This window comes from Dama dama, chromosome 17 (assembly GCF_033118175.1).
Source record: "Dama dama isolate Ldn47 chromosome 17, ASM3311817v1, whole genome shotgun sequence".
Lineage (NCBI taxonomy): Eukaryota > Metazoa > Chordata > Mammalia > Artiodactyla > Cervidae > Dama > Dama dama.
The window spans coordinates 21,953,036-21,975,676 of NC_083697.1; the positions used below are offsets into that span (position 1 = coordinate 21,953,036).

General features: G+C 39.0%; 1 protein-coding gene and 1 long non-coding RNA gene across 2 annotated transcripts in view; one reads left to right on the forward strand and one right to left on the reverse strand.

Moving 5' to 3' along the window:
* ENPEP (glutamyl aminopeptidase) overlaps window positions 1–1,871 on the reverse strand; it is a 79,469-nt gene extending 77,598 nt beyond the window's left edge. Inside the window, exon 1 of the mRNA XM_061164210.1 lies at window positions 986–1,871. Coding sequence (XP_061020193.1) covers window positions 986–1,620 — 635 coding nt within the window. The 5' untranslated portion in view covers window positions 1,621–1,871. The remainder of the gene's footprint in view (window positions 1–985) is intronic.
* The window catches only part of LOC133071638 (uncharacterized), a 264,630-nt gene that overhangs the window by 82,296 nt on the left and 159,693 nt on the right, over window positions 1–22,641 (forward strand). The gene's annotated exons all lie outside the window — the stretch shown is intronic.

Sequence of the window (22,641 nt, forward strand, 5' to 3'; positions counted from 1 at the left end):
TGCCAAATTTTAAGGTTTCTTCATTATTCACTTGTTCAGAATCTAAGGAGGTAAACGTCAAAACAGTTTCAAGTTCAGTGGTACCTCAGGTGTAACCTTCCTCTCTGATGCAAGAACCATACCCACAGGGTGAAGGTTTTTTTAATTCATTGAGAGAATTTATGTCTTTGATATAGCTCTAAGTAATAGCCTCTAACTAAATGAAAGACAAGTAACTATTTGTCTCAGGAAATGCAAATATATATACAGGTATAGTTGAAGGGCTCTGTGTGTGGGGATATTTTTATGTCCTTAATTGCTTAATATATCTTTTTTGTCACAAAATACTTAGCATAACTACTGTATACTGCATGGCAGATAATAAGCCCAAAGAATTATCCATGTGCTACTACTGATGCATGGACTCAATGAGTATTTATCGAGTAAAACATAGTTCTGGTCATATGAGATAAAAAAGACACAGCCGTACCTTTCTTAAGTGAAAACACAAAGACAGTTACATGAATTTTATATACTCTTTCAAGGTTTAGTCTCCAATAAAACAAAAAATTAAAATTGATATTTACTGATTTTCACTTAAATTTAGTGTGATATCATTTCAAAAGTTCAGCTTAAAATCATTGCCATATAGCCCACAAATATCACCAGTGAAAGTTACCAAAAACATGTATTTTTAAAGTTTCAGGTAGTTATATAAATATTAAGAATAAAATGCAGTATATTATGATTTTTCCTGATGAAAAAAAAGGACTTACACTGATTTTTTGGACTCCATGCAGCTCATTCAATAGTTTCAAATTTTGTGATAGGCTTTGAAAACACAACAGGGCGAGTTTTTGCTTCCCAGAGAAACGGGCAGGAATGCAGCCAAGTTTAGATAAAGATCAGGCCATGAAAATAACTGAAAGGTGAAAAGAGGAAAGGAAGAGAAACGGGAAGCAAAGATAAAGGCTTTGGAAAAACAAAGCAAAAAAAATTTTTTTACTTGGTTTGTCCTTTCTCCACGTATGTCGTTCTGTAAAATCCCACAAGCGAGCCGTTCAGCCAGCCGGCGAACTCCATGATCAGGTGGTAGGGACCCTCGCCAGCGCTGGGCGCAAGCTCTTCCTCTGCTTCCACCACCACATACTCCTGCTTCTTGTATTCGAAGCACTGCCTGACTTGAACCTGCTCCCCAGACGGCCTCCGCAGCACCGGGAGCTTGGTGATCCTCGTCTCCCGGAGATGTAGCCACAGGTAGCGGGTGGGAGAGCTCACGTTGATGGAGATGTCCACGCTGCCCGTGTACGTGTCCTCCTCCATCAGGGGCTTCACCTCGAGGTCGTAGTGCACGGGGCTGATGAAGTCCGGCAGCCGGAAATCTTTCCAGCCTCCGCTTTCATCCTCACTGGCCGGGCAGACCCCCTGGTCCTGTGGAGGGCTGGTAACGGGAGGCAGGTGGGAAGGCGCCTGCGTCGTGCCCTGTCCAGTCTCTGTGGAGCCACACGATCTGGTCAAACCCACAGAAAGTCCTACTATCACTCCGACAGCCACCACCACTGCGCAGATAATGGCTACATGTTTCGTCTTAATGCAGTATCTCTTAGAGCCTTCCCAAGATGATCCCTCCTCCAAGATCATTTTTGTTTCCAAAGTCAAATGTTACACATGAAAAGATGTTAAGTTTAACTAACTAACGTCAGCAGTCCTTTTCCAGTTGGAAGTAATTCCCTGGTTTGGCAGCCTGCTTTCGCCTTTCGCAAACCTCTCTCTGGCTTCTTGCGTCTTTTCCTCTGCCTTCACGTTCCCACTAGCCACAGGATGAATGTGGAAACAAGGGGGTGGAGTAAGGACTCCAGAAGAGGGGCTGAGCTGGAGGAAGAAGGCTGACGAGAACATTGTCACGGCTCCTCTTATAAACAACGCATCCCTCACCCCACCCCTCCTGCGCTGGAGTGAGTTAAATATAAAACAGGGCTTAGCTTATCAGCCAAGGGGAGGATGATCTTTTGCCAAAGCTCTGTCAGCAGCTTTCAGGGAGAGAGCATTTGGGAAAGAGGTGTGCTTGTGATAGAAAAATTCAACCTTTGCCACTGAGTCACAATCTCAGTGCATCTCAGTCACAATCTCAGATTGTGCGCTGTGTGCACAATCTCTCACTCCTAGTCAAAGTGCTTCTTGAATTTCAGCTATTTTTCAGGTAACTTGCTAAAGAAGCTGTGTTTTCTTTTCATTTTTTCCCCTCATGTAAGCATTCAGATTCTGTCTTTTGCCAAAGCTAGATCCTAGAATTCGGTGCTCAGTATGATACATAAATTCAGGGACCATGTAAGTACTCAGTAAATATTTCTTGAATTGGTGGATTAACAAAACATGGCCAGGTCACCATAAATCAGTTGATGCTGGATAAAAGAGAGAAGGAAACATGAGACATTAATCAAAGCAATTCTGGAGCTGAAATGCTTAAAAATAAAAAAAGAGAAAGGGAATGGGTTGAAAGGACAGAAGGATAAGGAAGATAAACTTGTTAGCTTAGATAACTTAACTATGTTAAACAGTCTGGTCTCAGTGAGATTGAATTCTTTAACCTTGAGTATGGTAGATGACATTTGGAGCAGAATCCAGATGCAAAACTTGACCTTTTAGAAAGATCTGTTATCTGCCCAAACCTATTGCCTATATATGAAAAGGTCAAGATGATGAAAATCACAATAATTGACTCCCATTGTTGTGAGTACCTAAGATGTATATACACCCAAGCCTTCTCTAATAGTAACAGTACAATCACAAGTATAAAAATCTGAGAGCTTTCTACATGCCAGGCAGTGTACTAGGTACTTTAAAGAAGATCTGTCTTACAAACAACTCTATAAGATTGGTACTATTATGTACCTAGAGACAGAAAGACTGACATTCAAAGAGGTTAAGTCATTTGCCCATTTTAGAGACAGAAAGACTGACATTCAAAGAGGTTAAGTCATTTGCTCAAGGTCACAGAGTTGAAGTTAGAACTCAGGCTGTCTGAGTCCAAAATCCAAATATCTAATTATACTGCTTCTCTTCTCTGAAGAGGAAAAATATTTAAGGGCTAAATAACTAGGAAAAACTTGGTCAGTATTTCCCAATGTACAATCCATGGGTATTAACAGATATACTTGCAAAGCGTATTAACAGATATACTTGCAAAGCGTATTAACAGATATACTTGCAAAGCAGGCAACGCTGGGGTAGATAAATTTAAGAACATTCTTTCATTACCTTCCGTTCTTATAGGGCCTTCAGGTTGTATTACCATCTCACTGTGAGTCTCCCAGACATTTCTGCCCTTAGTTAATGAGAAAGCTTTGGTTTGGTGAGGTACCTTTTGGGGCAGTCTTGAAGGTCTTCTGTTCCTTGAAACACACTCTGAGGGTCTTGTGTTCCACACTCTGAGAAATGCTACCTTAAATGGTTCCAAATTATAAACACATAGAAAAAAAGAGAAGATTTTAAGAATGAAAGGGTCCATTTTGCTCTGTACAGTTCTATTGTTTTCATAAAAATAGTAGTAAAAGAAATAAAGGGGAGAGGGTATATTTTTCTAAATTATAGGTACACCTTGTTATTTATTAATTTCACATTCTGAAGCAATCCTAAACTTTTAAAATTATAGTATGTTTAGCTTTGGTAAGTCAACTTCCTGAATTTTAGACTTTAAAAAAATCCCTTTTTTTAATCAGAAAGATCATCTGATATTTCACTAAATGTTTCAGAAACATTTTGATGTGTTCTCCATAAATTAAAAGGAAGATATAGAATAAATTTATCTCAGCATAATGACTGGAAATGAAAAGGAAAAACATTTGGAAGGATGTACATAAAATTATATTAAACTGGAAGCATTTTTTTAAAAAATCTCAGCTGAAGTCTTAAACACAGCTAAAACTCTTGAACTTAATCTTGTCTAGAAAGATAGCAATCTTATCACTAGCTCACATGTTTGGGCTAAACTGAACAAAGAAGGTAATATACCTTTGAAATAAGGTACACTTCAGGGGAATTGAGAATGGCCACCTGAAATTAAGTATCTCGGGGTTCCCAGGTGGCTCAGTGGTAAAGAATCTGCCAGCCATTGCAGGAGCCGTAGGAGATGCGGATTTGATCCCTGGTCAGGAAGATTCCCCTGAAGAAGGAAATAGCAACCCACTCCAGTATTCTTGCCTCGGAAATCCCATGGACAGAGGAGCTTGGTGGGCTACAGTCCATGGGGTCGCAAAGTAGGAAAAGACTGAGCACACACGCATCAAATGTCTCTCCTACTTTGCCTGAAATCCATAAGGAATTCATTATTTAAGTGCATTTTTTTTGTTAGAAGACATAAAATAACTTAAATCCACTTAGTGTGTGTGCACACATCCATAAACTTTTAGTCTAAGGCCCAGTTCTGGCCACAACATCTAGTAAGATGGTACTAATAAGTACCAGCCTAAAAGAGCTGCCTACATCCATTGAAGGGTACACATCTTACCCATATCAGCGTATTGGGGTTGCCTGATGTGCCTGATGTGATAGAGGTAAAGGGTCCAGCCAGGCAAGTTGGAGTAGCAGAGCCAGCAGGTGCACTAAACACATTTAGGGTCAACACACTTGGGTTTACCAAATATAAAGCCCCAGCTTTCATAATTAGTAACGCTGCAGTCTGCTGCAGCAGTGCCTGCTGACCTTCCTCTCCCTGACACTGGAATGTGGAGTCTATGGAAAGAGACTCTTGATCTTGAAAGCCCTTGTTCCACATCCAATCCACAGTGAAGGTCAAGGTAGCCACTAGCAGGACAGAGAGAGAGAATCTACTCCTGCAATAAGATCAACAAACCATCATAGGCACTCACCTAGATTAAACAGTTTATATTGACTAATCTTGTGTCAGAGAGTCTTCATTACATATAATTAATTTGAAAAGGCTACCTCTAGTCAGTTTCCATTTAGGTTCAAGCCAGTGGAGTGAATGAATGCACAGCTGTTCATTGTAGACCCTAGATCACACTATCCCTCCCCCACAGCTTTTGACAATGGGTGTTATCAAATTGTATCCCAAGTACAAATACAGTCTTCCAAATATGACCTCCATAAATGTTCACTGATTGCTTGTTGAATAAACAAATGGATGGATAAATAAAAAGGAGGAAAAAGACTCCAAGAATCCAGAATGGGAAGGGTCAGTGGACATAACATAGCAGAAATGTTGAGGTAAACTCAGTTCAAATTCCAAGAATGACTGTAAAGGAATTCCTTGGAGGTGAGGGCTTGAAAAACATTCCTGATCTTGAGAAGATGAGCAACTTCTTGGCTAATTCCTTCCCATAGCAGGTAGATTGATGCAAGAGACTCAACATAATACTGAATCATGCTTAGTTGTTCAGTCATGTCCAGCTCTTCATGACTCCACGGTCTATAGCCTGCCAAGCTCCTTTGTCCATGGGCTTCTCCAGGCAAGAATACTGGAGTGGGTCGCCATTCCCTTCCCCAGGGGATCTGCCCAACCCAGGGATCAAATTCAGGTCTCCTGCATTGCAAGCAGATTCATTACCATCTTAGCCACCAGGGAAATCCATAATAACTGCACACACAGTGTGTACCCCACGACCCCACCCCTCCATCCCCCGCCCTGCCTTTTCACTTGGAGCTTCAGTTTAAAGCTCTTCTGTTCATTTCAGTTCAGTTCAGTCGCTCAGTCGTGTCCGACTCTTTGCGACCCCATGAATCACAGCATGCCAGGCCTCCCTGTCCATCACAAACTCCCGGAGTTTACCCAAACACATGTCCATGGAGTCGGTGATGCCATCCAGCCATCTCATCTTCTGCCATTCCCTTCTCCTCTTCCCCCCAATCCCTCCCAGCATCAGGGTCTTTTCCAATGAGTCAACTCTTCGCATGAGGTGGCCAAAGTATTGGAGTTTCAGCTTCAGCATCAGTCCTTCCAATGAGCACCCAGGACTGATCTGCTTTAGGATGGACTGGTTGGATCTCCTTGCAGTTCAAGGGACTCTCAAGAGTCTTCTCCATCACCACAGTTCAAAAGCATCAATTCTTTGGTGCTCAGCTTTCTTCACAGTCCTACTCTCACATCCATACATGACCACTGGAAAAACCATAGCCTTGACTAGACGGACTTTTGTTGGCAAAGTAATGTCTCTGCTTTTTAATATGCTATCTAGGTTGTTCATAACTTTCCTTCCAAGGAGTAAGCATCTTTTAATTTCATGGCTGCAATCACCATCTGCAGTGATGTTGGAGCCCCCAAAAAATAAAGTCTGACACTGTTTCCCCATCTATTTCCCATGAAGTGGCTACTGGATCTTCTGTGTCTCTTGGGTGCTGTCAGCTCACCTAAGAACTAGGAGCATCTCCAGAAATACTGTCAGCAATTTACACTACAGTGTGATTATTTGACTGACTCTCTTGTTAGTCAATGAAAACTGAATGGTTCAGGAAAGCAACAAACAAAAATGGCAAGATAGAATCATACTGGATGGAAGAAGCAGAATCTGTGAATTGGGCTATATTATATACGGAGCAGGGAGAATCAGAACCAGTTTTTTTTTTTTCCATCCTCCCAAAGCATCTCTATAATCAACCATGTCAATTCTATAAATGTCATGGTCAATCCAAGTATCTCTAAACTTTAAAGGTTTAGCTGGAATTTAAAAGGGGGGAGTGCCATTCCATTTGACTTCACCAACCATGCATTCTAAATCCAAACTGGTAATGTTCATTGTGATCCTGGTCAATTATATTTTATTCTCCTCAGGAACATCATCTTTTGTTTAGCCTCAGGAACTGTTTTAAAAGGTTCAATTGGTTTTTATTTTCTTACTCTCCATTTTTTTTTCTTACCCATGACCCTCACACTTGAGCATCCCTCCACCCACCCTCCCCCCCCAGTCCACTCCTCAACTGGTTTTAAGACTAAGTGATCTCAGCTAACTTTTTCCATGAGCTGAAAATAACTGCATACATCAGGCAGAAAGTGTTCATCAGACCACCTAACTTTTGTTGGTTGGTAAAGATGAATTTGTCCAATGACTAGCACAATAAGAAGAAATACACAGTAGGGAAGACAAGGAAGAGAGAAGAAAAAGTGGGTCAACAGGTAAGGAAGAGTAGGAAGAAGAAAAATTTTCAGAGAAACTGATGAGAATAAATTTCCAAAACATATTCAAACATAATTCAATAAAAAATGAAAATCAATGAAACAATACATTTATGTCTTCTCTATTTTTGTCATTTCCAGACTGACTTGAGAATCCTTTTATAGGATTTTCTGGACACTCAGACTGTGCTCATGGTATTTTCAACCCCACATAGTCCAAGAACACCAGGATTTCATAAGCTTTGAGCAATAATCACATTCCTGTTTCTCATTTGGATTGTTCTAGGGAAAATTGGTGCACTTTACCTGCCTCTGAAAAAGTGTCTATGGGCCACTTTTTTCTTTCAGTCATTCAACAAATATATACTAACTCCATAAATATTTCAGGTCAGTTCAGTCGCTCAGTCGTGTCCGACTCTTTGCGACCCCATGAACTGCAGCACGCCAGGCCTCCCTGTCCATCACCAACTTCCAGAGTTTACCCAAACTCATGTCCATTGAGTCAGTGATGCCATCTAACCATCTCATCCTCTGTCATCCCCTTCTCCTCCTCTCTTCAATCTTTCCCAACATCAGGGTTTTTTTCAAATGAGTCAGCTCTTTGAATCAGGTGGCCAAAATATTGGAGTTTCAACTTTAACATCAGTCCTTCCAATGAACCCCAGGACTGATTTCCTTTAGGATAGACTTGTTGGATCTCCTTGCAGTCCAAGGGACTCTCAAGAGTCTTCTCCAACACCACAGTTCAAAAGCATCAATTCTGTGCTCAGCTTTCTTTACAGTCCAACTCTCACATCCATACATGACCACAGGAAAAACCATAGCCTTGACTAGACGGACCTTTGTTGACAAAATAATGTCTCTGCTTTTTAATATGCTGTCTAGGTTGGTCATAACTTTCCTTCCAAGGAGTAAGCATCTTTTAATTTCATGGCTGCAATCACCATCTGCTGTGGTTTTGGAGCCCCCAAAAATAATATCTGACATTGCTTCCACTGTTTCCCCATCTATTTCCCATGAAGTGATGGGACTGGATGCCATGATCTTAGTTTTCTGAATGTTGAGCTTTAAGCCAACTTTTTCACTCTCTTCTTTCACTTTCATCAAGAGGCTCTTTAGTTCTTCACTTTCTGCCATAAGGGTGGTGTCATCTGCATATCTGAGGTTATTGATATTTCTCCCAGCAATCTTGATCCCAGCTTGTGCTTCTTCCAGTCCAGCATTTCTCATGATGTACTTTGCATATAAGTTAAACAAGCAGGGTGACAGTATACAGCCTTGACGTACTCCTTTTCCTATTTGGAACCAGTCTGTTGTTCCATGTCCAGTTCTAACTGTTGCTTCTTGAGCTGCATACAGATTTCTCAAGAGGCAGGTCAGGTGGTCTGGTATTCCCATCTCTTTCAGAATTTTCCACAGTTTATTGTGATCCACACAGTGAAAGGCTTTGGTGTAGTCAATAAAGCAGAAATAGATGTTTTTCTGGAACTCTCTTGCTTTTTTGATGATCCAGTGAACGTTGGCAATTTGATCTCTGGTTCCTCTGCCTTTTCTAAAAGTAGCTTGAACATCTGAAAGTTCATGGTTTATGTATTGCTGAAGCCTGGCTTGGAGAATTTTGAGCATTACTTTACTAGTGTGTGAGATGAGTGCAATTGGGCAGTAGTTTTGAGCATTCTTTGGCATTGCCTTTCTTTGGGATTAGAATGAAAACTGCCCTTTTCCAGTCCTGTGGCCACTACTGAGTTTTCCAAATTTGCTGACATATTGAGTGCAGCACTTTCACAGCATCATCTTTTAGGATTTGAAATAGCTCAACTGGAATTCTGTCACCTCCACTAGCTTTGTTCGTACTGATACTTCCTAAGTCCCACTTGACTTCACATTCCAGGTTGTCTGGCTCTAGGTGAGTGATCACACCATCATGATTATCTGGGTCGTAAAGATCTTTTTTGTATAGTTCTTCTGTGTATTCTTGCCACCTCTTCTTAATATCTTCTGCTTCTGTTAGGTCCATAAATATTTACTTTTTTTTTTTTAATTTTTTTATGGTTTTTTTTTTAAATTTATTTTTAATATTTACTTTTAAGAAAATATCTACTGGATAAGGAATTCAAGGATGAACTTTAAAATGTGGACATTAAAAGAAATGTTAATAAATACTCTTTAAGGCATGTGTGTACTTTGTTCTTAGAATGTGAAAGTTTTAAAAATATTCATGAAAGCAAAGAAAATAAAATGAAAGGATTTTTATTATTCTTATAAGTTTATTTTTTCTGTATTTCTGTTAATGCTTTTATTCTTATAATTTTAAACTGCTTTTATATTCAGTTCTCTGAGGTACAATAATACTTTGGGAGACAGTGGCAGGACTTGGAAACAGCAGGAGAAGAATAATAATGATAATATAGTTTAGATTTCTGTTCTGATAACTTCAAAATTATCCTTATATATTTTCTCAGTGTACTAAAAAACAGCTCTATATTCTGAGTTTTAAAACTTCCTGAAATGTTTAATTCACTCAACATTTCCTTTCAGCCTTTTGTAGCATCAAAATTCTTGGCAATATCTTATCTTTCTTCTCTCCTATCTGTAGAAATCTGCAAAAATAATGTTGATGTAGAGAAAATGTCTTACATAATGTTCTTTTATTCCATAAGGAATCCAAGTGAATTATACTAGTAATGATGATTTTGGATCACGTTCCCCACAGAAATTCTCATAGATTCATTCTTCATCTTAATAGTAATCATTTCTTTCAAGAAAGAGCATGTAATTTTCCAATTTTTACTTCCTAGCACTGGCTGTTTGGTTTGAAATTTTCTTCATTACGAGATTAATTTTAGCAAAGATGTCTTTAATTTTTGTTTTCTCGGAAGTAAAAATTTTAACTGCATTAGTGCTCGTGTTAGATTCTTTGTGACCCCATGAGGCTCCTCTGTCCGTGGGATTCTCTAGGCAAGAATACTGGAGGAGCTGCCATTTCTTCCTCCAGTGAATCTTCCCGACCCAGGGATCGAACCCACATCTTTTGCATCTCCTGCATTGCAGGTGGATTCTTTACCACTGAGCCACCTGGGAAGCTCCTTTAATGTCACTAAGATGATCCAAGTCATCCATGTGAGAAACAAACATGTTATTTCTTTGTTAGACTCCCTTTTCTTCATGTATCTTCTATTTTTCACTTATTACTTTCTTAGTATGCTTCTGTAGTAAGCTGAAAAATTGTCCCATTAAAAGATATCCATGTTCCTAATTCCTGGAACCTAGGAATATTAGCTTGCATATTTTTTAAAAGTTTTTGTAGATATGATTAAATTAAGAGTCTTGAGATGAGGGCATTATTTGGGGATTATTGGTATTAGGATAGGTTTTAAATGCAATCTCACATATTCTTATAAAAGGGAGGCAGAAACAGATTTTTCCCACTGACATACATGTGATGTGAAGACGGAGCAGTGGAAAATTTGAAGATCCTGGTCTTAAAGATTGTAGTGATGTAGTCACAAACTGCAGAATTCTGGCAGCTACTAGAAGTTGTAAGAGGCAAGGACCAGATTCTCCTCTATAGCTTCTGGAGAAGAGGTAGCCTTCTGACACCTTGATTTAGGCCCTGTGATACCGATTTTGGACTTCTGGCTTTCAAAAATGTGAGAGAATGAATTTCTGTCATTTTAAGCTACTAAGCTTGTGGTGATTGTTACAGCAGCCACAGGAAATTAATACAACAGTCTTTAGATATTCATTCAACAAATATATATTGAGATCCACAACATGCCAGATATTTTCAACTGACGGAAAGCACTAAATAAGAACTCTTCTCAGAGCAGAAGAGTTTTTCTCAAGTAGGAATAAGGTTGGAATAAGAGAGAATATTGGCTTTTTGGACAATGACATATTCTCCTTTCATCCACTTCTGATTTTCTAGAGATACACTTCAGAGCTCTGTTTTTTCTCTTCAGGGCATATGTAGATTTTACTCAAGGTTTTAAAGGATCTTTAAAAATATTTATTTGACTGCATCTGGTCTTTGTTGCAGCACATAGGATCTTTCTTTGTAGACTCTCTAGTTGTGGCCCACAGACTCAGCTCCATGACATGTGGGATGCTAGTTCCCCGACCAGGGATGAGACCCACATCCCCTGCATTGCGAGGTGGATTCTTACCCAATGGACCCCCAGGGAAGTCCCCTTTTAAAGGATTTTTATGCATTTATTTTCCAATTGCCTTCACCATGGAACATTTGTAAGAGGATTGATAAATCGTTTCTTCAGTGAATAGAATATATGTGTTTCTGTATAAACATTATAACTCCCACTGAATTTATCTGAATCATTTATTAAATTACATCTGGGGAAAATTTACATTTGCTTTTGATTTGGAAGCTTTAATTCTAAATGCTTTTTTTGGTCAGTGATATTGCAAGTCCAAGACAAAATAATACTATTTCTTGTGGATGGCGTGATTCCCTTCTATCTTCTGAATGTTTTGCCTCATTTATTTCTGCTCTTGTCATTGACAGTAATCTGGTGAATGATTTAGCTTCTGCATTTAGATACTTTCCTTTGATATCTTGATTTTCATTATCTTTTAAAGGGTTTTCAGGTGAGTTTTATTCTTGGTTTATCCAATATCTTTTGCATCTGTGGCTAAGATATTTATATGCATATGTGGCAAGGGTTGAACTTCCCACATGGATCAGCAGAAAAGAACTTGCCTGCAGTGCAGGAGACATGGGTTCAATCACTGGGTCAGGAAGATCTCCTGGAGGAAGGCATGGCAGCCTATTCCAGTATTCTTGCTGGGAAAATCCCATGAACAGAGAAGCCTGGCATGCTGCAGTCCATGGGGTCGCAAAGAGTTGGACACGACTTAGCGACTGAACCATGATGCTCTCTAGTAACAAGAAGTCTGGAGTTAGGGAGTAGCATCATGATTTGGCACCTCAATAATGTCTTCAGGAAACAAATATGTACTTATCTTTTCATTCCGTAACCTTTATTGTGTGGTCCCAAGCTGGTTGTCACAATTCTGGCTGTGACAATCATTTTCAAGATTAAGAAGTGGAGGGAGGAAGGAAGAGTAACTTCTTTTTCCCTTAAGAGTTCTTTTTCTTTTATCAGTAAAGACAATAATTGCCCAGAAGTCCTCAGCAGTCTGCGTCTAGAATTTTATTCAGGAGTCCTGATTCACTTGGCCCTTCTGTAGCTTTACCTGCCAGAGAGGAATGTGATAGAAATTAATGACCCAAATCAACACCAACTTATCTCTAGAGCAGCTCACATTGCTGGTGCAAACTCAGGATATTTGTTGGCAAATAAGAGGAGAAACAGCTGTTGGCTAGGCACCGGCACAGCCTCAATAGATCTTATCTCTGGAGAGGACCAGGACAAATCTGAGAAGGGCAGAGAGTTTGTACTTCTTACTGTGTTCTATCTGCTGCCTCTATCCTCCCAACACCTTTACTGGTTTTCTGCTTTGTTTTTGTTGGGGTGTTTTTTCGGCGGGGGTGGGGGGCGGGCGGTTAGGGCGAGGTGGGGTGGGGGGGCATAGGCCAAGGTGGGGAGGACTCTCCTATTTCCTATCTCCTCACAACTTTCTAAAGTGAGCTCATGTTGCCATCACACTATGCAAAAATCTTCAGTATGTCCCATTCACTGACAGGATCAAGTTCATGGCATGGTATTCCAAGTCCCAGTTCCCTTAACTCCTGAAGATTCATGACATCTTAAATTCCTTTTTCAAATTTACCCCCAAGCCAGACTGGCCAACGGATTATTCGGCAAACACACAGTACCCATTGCTATCATGATGCATTTGCTGGTGCTAATGCTCCTGCCTCTTCTCCTTTGAGTCATTCTCAGGACCCAGCTTACCTCTCTTCTCAAGTAAGCAAACATTCTCTGACCCAAATGGACCTCCTATAAACGCACTTGATGTCATCCATTTGTCATTTATTTTTAGTCCAGTCCCCAAATGGCCACTTATGCTGTGTATTAGTAAACACAGTCCAACTACCCAAACCAGCAGTACCCATCTATCTGCAGTGTTGTTTATTTCTCACTCAGGCTATATCCAAGGTGGATATTTTTGTTCGTGGGCTCCCCTGGATGACACTCCATTTAAGCAGTAAGTCAGGAATTTAGGTTCCTTCCATCTTGTTTTGTTTCTCTCTTCAATATATGACTCCAAGGTGGCTGTAGGAAGAGAAGAAAATGTGAGAAACTCATACTGGACTTTTAATTATCTTGGCCTGAAAGTTGCTTTCATTCACAACCATTAGCCAGAATTAGTCCCATAACTCCACAAAAAAGCAGAGGGGCTGGGGCAGGCAGCAACAACTCAAGCCTTCAGGAGAGGAGCTTTGGTGGTCAGCTAGCCATGACTGCCTTCTGCTGGCCTCCCCTCATCTTAGGGTGAATGTTGCTAGTATGGCACCGTGACTCAGAAGGAGAAGGTCATATGTAGGAAAAAAACAAGTATCACTGTGCCAGTTGCTATTATTTTTATTAAGTCCTCAGGACATATCCAAGGCAAAGCACCTTCTTTCTTCATGCATGTATAAAAATGATTTACCTACATGCTCATAGTTTATGCTTATTTCTATCACTGCTGCTCTAAATATTTACTTTAACTTGATTTCTCCTGAACAGACATGTACTATGAGTGGGACACACACTCGAGTGATTTACTCTGGATCCCACTCTACTTCTAGGGATGGCTGAGGTACAGAAGGTCCTATTTTCCAAAGGTTATTTTATTGGCACTTCAGAATACCATAGAAACAAATGTAAGTAAAGGTAATTGCATTCGGGTGGAAAGAAAGAAGAAGGAAAAGGAACGAAAAAGAACTAGCATTCATGGTACATATTTAGTGCCAGATGTCTTTTATTTGCTGTCTTTTTAATGCATCCAGCAATGCTATGAATTAGTTATTATCTGTCCCAGCTGCTACTAACCAACCCATGCTGTCTCCAAACCCAGTAGAAGGAATTTAGTACTATTTATGGGCTAGTCCAGACTTCTCCATGAATAATTTTGTATTTTAGGTACGTCATGGACTATCTAGATCTTTGCAGCTAGCCTAAGTGACAAATCTTATTTATAATATTGTTTTTAGGTGAAAATGTACCACAGGAATCAACACATAAGACCTGCTTACTTAGCTGGTCTTCAGGCCTGTCAGGAAACTGGGAGAGTCCCCTTCCCACCTTGTACATGGCATTGCATAGTGCCAAATTCATACAAGATATTAAACAGGTAGAATGAGTGGTTAAGTGGTAATTACATAAAATTTAAGTTGAAAGAGAAACTAATTTACTCTTTTAATCATAAATTTAACTGTTTATAAAACAGCATTTTCCCAGATTTTCTCTCCAAAACATTAACCGCTTTTGTTGGAATATAACATATAACGGTTTTAGTCAGAATCCAACATAGGTTTGTGACAGAAAAAAAGAAAATGCACAAAATGTAATATATCTGTCCTTACATGAAGTGATAAAAGCAAGATAACAAAGTGATATATACAATGTGAAATTCCTGTGGTAAAAGGATTGGAAAACATAAATCAAAGTGTTAAAAGCAGTGGTTTTCTTTGGTGATACATAAAATTATGGGAAATTTCTTTTGCAGTTTTGTGTTATCGCTCTTGTTTTGTGTAGAATATTTCCCTGAAGATATGTTATTTAATATTTAGGAGAAAGACACACATATGCATATTGTTATACTAGGTCAAGTCTTTCATGGAAAAATCTAGATGTTTATTTGTATCTGTTACTTGCCTATAGTAACTATCCCTTGAAATCTTGATCCATTAAATTAAATAAACTAAGAAAAGATGTTTATACTGTCTCTAGAAAATACAAATCCATTTTCTCTCATCATTTCATATTTCCAGTTTATTAGGATAAGTTAAATTATTATGTGGGTTCCCTTTTTGCACTTTTCCATAAATCATATTTTTGATTGCTGAGATTTCCAGCCCATGGATCATCCACTTCTTTCCAATCTTCTTTCCCACATCTCATCCATCCCGCCTATCTGGGAACCCTCTTTCAGACATTATTAAACATCATTCTTTCCCTTGGAGGTTGTGTTTTACAACATGGATTTCAGGTCAGACAAATAACAAATATGCCTTATTAAGCCTTTATTAGGACAACTGACATTCAGACACACATAGAGAAAACAAATGTTTCACATTTTAAAATTGGATTTTATTTTTCTCTAAAAGAAAAGCTTTATGAATTTTTATGTAAATTTTACTTTTCCCTTTCTTATTCCCAAACAATATGGTTTACACTGCAGCCATAGTAACCTTTTAAAAACATAAATCATGTTACTTCTCTGCTTACTACTTTTAATGTCTTCTCAGTGCAATTGAAACAACATTGAGATACCTTTTTATGGCCTTCAGGTCCTCCAAGATATCTTTTCATTTTATCCCATAGGCTCTGAAAAAACAAGAACTTTCTTTCTGTTCCTTAAACACTCAAGAGTCCCATTTTGGGCTTTTTTTCTTACTTAAAATAGTTCTCCCAAACACCTTTGCAAGACTGCCTCCTTGTCACCGTTCACGTCTCACCTCAAATGCCTCCTCTGAGGGGGCCTCACCGACTGCCTTACTCCATTATTACTGCCCTTCTCCCTCTTCTGTTACGCTGTCTATCCCATTACACCACATCATAGTTCTCATAGCCTTCTCTTCACCTGAAGTTATTTTACTTAGTTTTTGTTAATGAGTATTGTCTGACTCACCAACTAGAATGTAAGTTCCACACAGAGTAGGAACTTTTTCTTGTATCCCCATTGCTAGAATTATGCCGGGCACATAGTAGGCACAAAATAAATATCTCTTGTTTAAACGAAAACTGGCTTTGAGTAATGCTCCTAAAAACGGCTACAGGATCTGCGTCTCAGGATGTGAGGAACACACCTTTCATCTTTGAGCAGAGAAAGTCCTTCCTCCCAGTTCCTTCTGTCTCTCTTTATCTCCATTCGTGAGCTAGCAGTGCCTTTCCAGGCCACCACTAGGAGGGCGATTTTCTTGATTCCGCTTTCACCAAATTCCTGAAAACACCTACTAGTTTCTGTAATGGAAAATCAACCTGAATCAGAGAGTCTCACTGCTGTTCTTTGGTCTGTGAGGATGAAACTACAGTGCTATCCTCAGCACAATGGGTGCTTTTAGTTGGGTGGTCACTTATCTGTCGCACCCACGCCGAATCAGAGCATTTTTCTACAAGGCTGGTCAGTAGGACTTGGAATGAGTCTGTTTTAGAACTTAGGTCAAAACGGTGATTATGGTAATCACGAGCATGGTTTCATTAGCATCACAGCCTAACCAATTTTGCTAATTCATCCTAAAATGTTATTCAACCATAACTTATTGAAAAATAAAGACAAATTTATCTTTCATAAAAACATGGGAATTTAGAGCTGCAATGCAATTTAGATACGATCTAGTTTAGATCATATCTAGTTAGATATGACCATGGTTTTTATGATGTAGTTTATCAAACTAGATATGACATAGTTTATCAAACTAGATATGATCTAGTTTATAGTTTTAAATATTTAAATATAAATATTTTAAAAATATTTAAGGATAATAAAACCCAGGGTGAGGCTAAGTAACCTTTCAAAGGTCACTGAGCCAGGCGAAGGCAGAGCCACATTTAGATACCCAGTCCAGCACTCTTTCTGCTACATATAATGAAATTCAAAGTTTATTAGTTGTAGGATTAACTATTTTGCAATATTTAATAATCTTTTTCTCTGTTACAGTGCCTGGAACATAGAAGGCAAGCAATAATTATGAAGGATTTTACTTCAATTTGGAATAGCAATTATAATGCCTTGTTGCTTTTCATTTATCTCTGTTTTTTGAGGTTGTGTTTTACAATAGTCCTGACTGTTATACACAATGACTTAAGCAGTATTAATTTACGTAGTTAACTGACTCTCGTATGCATCATTTCACACATTTCTACCTGATGAACACACCCTGGGATGTGTATCATCTCTGTATTCATAATGCATGTATAAAATTCCATTTCTGATGTGAATAGTATAGAAATGTTACTTTATTTATTTACTGATAATTATTTATAAAAGGAAAATAAATTAAGGTGGAATTCTTGGATTTAATTATCAGTACTTATTCATATAGAAATGACTTTAAACTATTTGGCATTGAAATAATGACAAAGATTTGGCATTATAATTGAAAACGTCTGAATCTTCTGTTTATGAGCTCATAGTATTTGAAAATTTATTTGATAAAGTCATAGCAAGTTGAGGAAAAAAAATTCTATTTGACATTAAAAGTGAGATGTAGAAAATGGAAAATGAAATAAGGAAGATTTCCTGGAATTTCAATCTGAAGAGTAATTATAATGGTGACTATAATTTTAAGAAATAAAATGCCAAACATTATTTAAGATATTTTGAAATTACAGTTTATATTTTGAATATAAATCGAGCCAAGTCTGGAAACAGTCCCATGATCCAAGAGAGTGTTTTGCTTTCACTCACAGGCCACGCACTGGATGTTCTAAATGTAATGACCGCTCTTCACTGCTTTCGCCTCTCTGTTTGCATGTACTCTAACTCGCCCCAATTTACCTTTGTGCTGCAGAAGAGTACACAGCATTATGTTTTCCTTCTTCATGGGTTTGTCTTCACTTGTCTCCCGTGAGTCTCAACTTTCACTAGCTCTGTTTATCACTTCTGTTGGTAGATGTAGAACATTATTGCTTCTCTGTGACCTGACGGGAGGGAAGAATAAATAGTACACTCCCTCTGCTTCACTGACAAGCAGTTCTAGATTCAGCAGTTTTCTAGCATCCAGTCTGTAAGATACTTCCACAGACAGCAGAAAAATGATGCTACCGTTCTTGCATGAAGATGCAAAGCGGTACTGAAAACAACTGTCTCATTAGTTCACTGAATCAGACAATGATCAAAATAGTGGGTAATTCTTTGCACTATTATGTAGTACTCAATGACAGAGTACCTGCCTTATGAACAATGTCTCTCCCTCCCCACCTTGGTAAAGTAAGAGTTTAGAAGCTATTTTTGTGGGACCACTACTGCTGGAGAGCCCAGGAGAAGCAGGGATTCGGTTGTCTCTAGGATATAATGTTTCAGAGTTTCCATTGTGAGGAATGCTGAATTTTATAATTATTTGCAATTATTTCCCTTTCTTGAAACTGCCTTCTATCTTTGAAGGTGAGTCTGTGAAATGAAAGTTATAATACAATGAGCCATAATGAATCTTGTAGTAGAAAGAATTCAAAATCTGTTCACTGACATCCTGTCAAGCACAACATAAGTCGCACTTCTTCCATGAAACCTTTTTAAATCAACCCAGTTAGTGGTTACACATCCCTCTGAACTTGTAAACATGATTGTTTTCTCTACCATGTGTTTTGTAACCCATGAAATTTATTCTGTTGGCACTTTATATTGTTATTTGCCTTTCTTTCCTTTGTGCTACTCTTTAATAAATACACGACTTACTTCCCCACTAGAGCCCAGGCACTTCCTTGTTAGATGTTGTTGTTGTTGTTTAGTCACTAAGTTGTGTCTGACTCTTTTGTGACCCCATGGACTGTAGCCCGCCAACCTCCTCTGTCCTTGGGATTTCCCTGGCAAGCATACTGGAGTGGGTTGCATTTCCTTCTCCAGGGGATCTTCCTGACTCAGGGGTCAAACTCTTGTCTCCTGCTTGTCAAGTGGTCCAACTGATCCACCTGGGAAGCCCTCCTTGTCAGATACTTATATATATTCCTTGAAGCACCTAAAACTATCATTTTGTGACGTTATATTAAAAATTAAAAGATTGGTTTATTTCCAAGTAGGTGAGTGTAGGTTCTTGAAAAATACGATGTCTGCTTTAGATAGTAACCTTTGTAAGAACTCAGGTGGGGAGAAAGGGATCAATGTATCCTCATTCATTAAGGTAGGCTATTCTATCTTTTCTGCCTGTCTCTACAACCCTGCCCTGGAGAATCACCCAGGCTTCATGTAGGCATGTGCCTGACTGCTTTGTATCCACTTGAAGTATGGTTAATGAAATAAATCTGACAAACATGACTACATGTTTTCAGAATGGGTGTCTCGCTAGTTTCATCCCACTCCTGAGTTAGCCCACAGTGTGTTCCCTTTGGTATTCCATGCCAGATTCATAAGTAAGCAGGCAGACTGTGCAAAGTCTGAGCAGAAAGACCTGCTATGTTTTTATATTCTACAAGACATTCTCCTTCCCATTATTGAACTGTTGAGAAGAGGTGGGTAGAATTTTAATTATGTATGGGTAAACACTTTTCAACTTTGGTGTTTGAACCTGACATGGAGATTAAGGACAGATTGGCATAAAAATCTCAAGAGCTATTTTGGTTAAAAAAAGAGATTGAGACCCCAACCCAAAGGCAAAATCAACCAGGCTCAACCCGTTCCCCATAATCTCCCTCATTTTTGCTAGAATGTGTATTATTTCCATACTATGTAATATGCTATGCAAACACAGCTTTATGTAACTTCTTTCAGTAAGATTACCATCTATAAACATCTCTTGTTTAGACATTCTCATAGTACCACTTCTTCAAATCCTTTCCCTCAAGGTGGAAAATTATTGAAATCTGTCTAATATTCAAAATTGGGGTGTACTTTCATTTATAGCCAGGATTAAATAACAGGGACCAAAGTTATCCTTCCATCTGAAACTACTACAAAGAAAAGGAAAATAAGATATGGATTATATGATTTCCGGGACACCAAACATCAGGCAACATAAGACAGTTACCTTGAAAGACAGGAAACAAACAGGTGACTCTTATTTTTGCCCAAGCTTACTGCTTTAAAAGAGTTTCCAGACTGTAGTGCAAATAAGAGGAACCCGGGAGGAGTTAGCAGGCTCTTTGAGTTGAATAGAACCCAGGGACACAAAGTCAGCTAGAGTTCGAAAAAGTAATAAAGAGGAGGCGGAAATCCAGAAATATACGGTGTCTTTCCCTGACCATGCAGCGTGTGCTCATTAGTATATGTTTGTGAGGAAACTATCAGCGGCAAGGAAATCTCCCAGAAGAATTAGAGGGAACAATGTGAGCACTCACACAGAGCTGGGTAAAGCTGCTGTTCTAGCCAGTCTGGAAAACCTCAGTGTGCCCAGGGTGAAAATGGATTGTTCAGGAGGGTTTAGCCTCAACAGTGGAGATTAGCCAACCAAGACCTAAAAGGATAAAAGTGTTTCCTACTCTCTTAATTGTATCTTAGTATAAAGCTCAAGAATATTGATAGGAATACAAAAATATCCAGCATTCAACATGATAAAATTCACAATGTCTGACCTCCAATCACAGATTACAAGGCATGCAAAGAAGCAGGAAATAATCTCTAAATAGGTGGAAAATAAATCAATTGAAACCAGAGCTGACACACATAGTAGAATTAGCAGATAAAAACATGAAAACAGTTACTACAATTATATGTTCAAAAAGTTAAGCAGATATGGAAAAAAGTAAAAACAGCCAAATTGAATCTCGAGATAAAAACTATAATGTCTGAGGTGAAAAATATACCAGATGGGATAAATAGTAGTTAGACACTGCAGAAGAAAATGCTTAGTGAATTTGAAGGAATGGTAAAAGAAACTATCCTAAACTAATGGGTCCATGTATTCTGACTGGAAGGAAGGGCATGGAAGCTCCTGGGGAAAAAGTCTCCATGAGGGTGGAAAGAGACAGAATAGGTGAGCTGATTCATGGTCTTAGTGTGTGCTGGGGGGGTGGGCATCTATGGTTTTGAGTCTGTGCGGTGGCAGACACTAGAACCACTCCCAAAGCAGTCATCCACCTTGGAGGAGTGGGAGATAGGGAGCCTTTGAACTTGGGGTGGTCTGAGTGAATTATCTGTCACATTGAGGGTGAGACCAATTTTAATGCTAACCAATTTTATGGCTGCGGGGACAACTATCCTCTCTTGTACCTGAAGAAACACTCTGGTGATTACAGCAAGCATCACCATGGAGGCAGCAATAACATGTCTAATGCAGGCTGTGATGAATGGCCCATTTCCTTGAACTCTACAGGTTTAAGCTGCATTAACAGGCAGAAGCTGCATCGCGTATTCTGCACACTTAGCTTCTCACAGCCTTTGTGGAGTTCATCATTGTCAGAGAGAGTACAATCAGTTATGGTTCTACCTGTAAGCCAAAGGCAAACATGGCTGGTCTTTCAGAAGAAGGAAGCATTCTGAGGGATTCTGAGATAGCTAAAGGGAGGGAGAACCTAGTACCAAAGAGACTCGTGTTCCTTTTAACATGGGCATGAGTGTTAGACTTTAACTTGCTCCTGAGGAATAGTTATTATGCTCCAAATTGAAACTTGACCACTCCAGTCACACAGGAAAAGTTGAGGTATATTTCTTAGCTTTTTATCTCCTAAAATGTTTCTAGAAAAAAGTACCCAAATAAAAAGGAACAAATAGTCCTATAATAGAGTTTTGGGAAATTCTGCCCAATTTAAACTTTGCCTTTAGATTCCACTAAACCTCATGCATTATTTTGCTTTGTTGTGAGTGACAAAGAAGCAAGTTAATGAGATAAATTTCCCTTATCCAGTTCCATAAACCATTTTTAAAAATTGTATTTTATGATCATTTTTGACTCTGCTGGGTCTCTGTTGCTGCATGTGGGCTTTCCCTAGTTGCCACAAGCAAGGACTGGTCTAGTTGTGATGCGTGGGCTTCTCATTGTGGCGGCTTCTCTTGTGGAAAAGCCTGGGCTCTGGATATGCGGCTCAGTAGTTGCAGGGCACGGGTTTTGTTGCCCTGTGGCATGTGGAATCTCCCCAGCCCGGGGATCACACCCACATCCCCTGCATTGGCAGGCAGATTCTTAACCCCTGGGCCACCAGCGAAGGTCCCATAGCCAGTTTTTATCTACCATCACTGTTCTGAATGGTTATAGCTAATACATGTGAAGATTTATTATATGCCAAGCACTGTTCTACACACTGAGTTAACTCATTAAATATAGTTCACTTAAGTCTCAAATCTAGCCTTCTCTATTCATAAAAAAAAAAAAAACCACAGTTAGAATGTGAAACATTTCCTGTGGGGGAAAAAATATGGGGTGTAGTACAAATAAATGCTGTCTGTACAAGACTTAACTTGATGCAGAATTACAGTTACTTACTAGCAAGTTCCATGTGATGCAACTTTATTTGGATTGTCTTTTGCAAAAAAAGAAAAAAAACGTTATTATGCAGACATGCTTGCACTTGAGTGGGATGATTTAGGGCCTGTTACACAAAAATAGTTGTAACTGTATGTAAAGCCATGTAAAACATTAGACCTATAAAAATGTTTTCCCCTGAAGTGTTCATGAAAGAAATGAGACTGAGGAGTGGAAGAGATTTTACTAATTTGTACAGAATTGCCCATACATGCAAATCTCAAAACTTCCAAGTTTGTTATTTTGAAGTAAATCTATTTATTGACATACAGTCTCTTTTGTCTCATTGTAA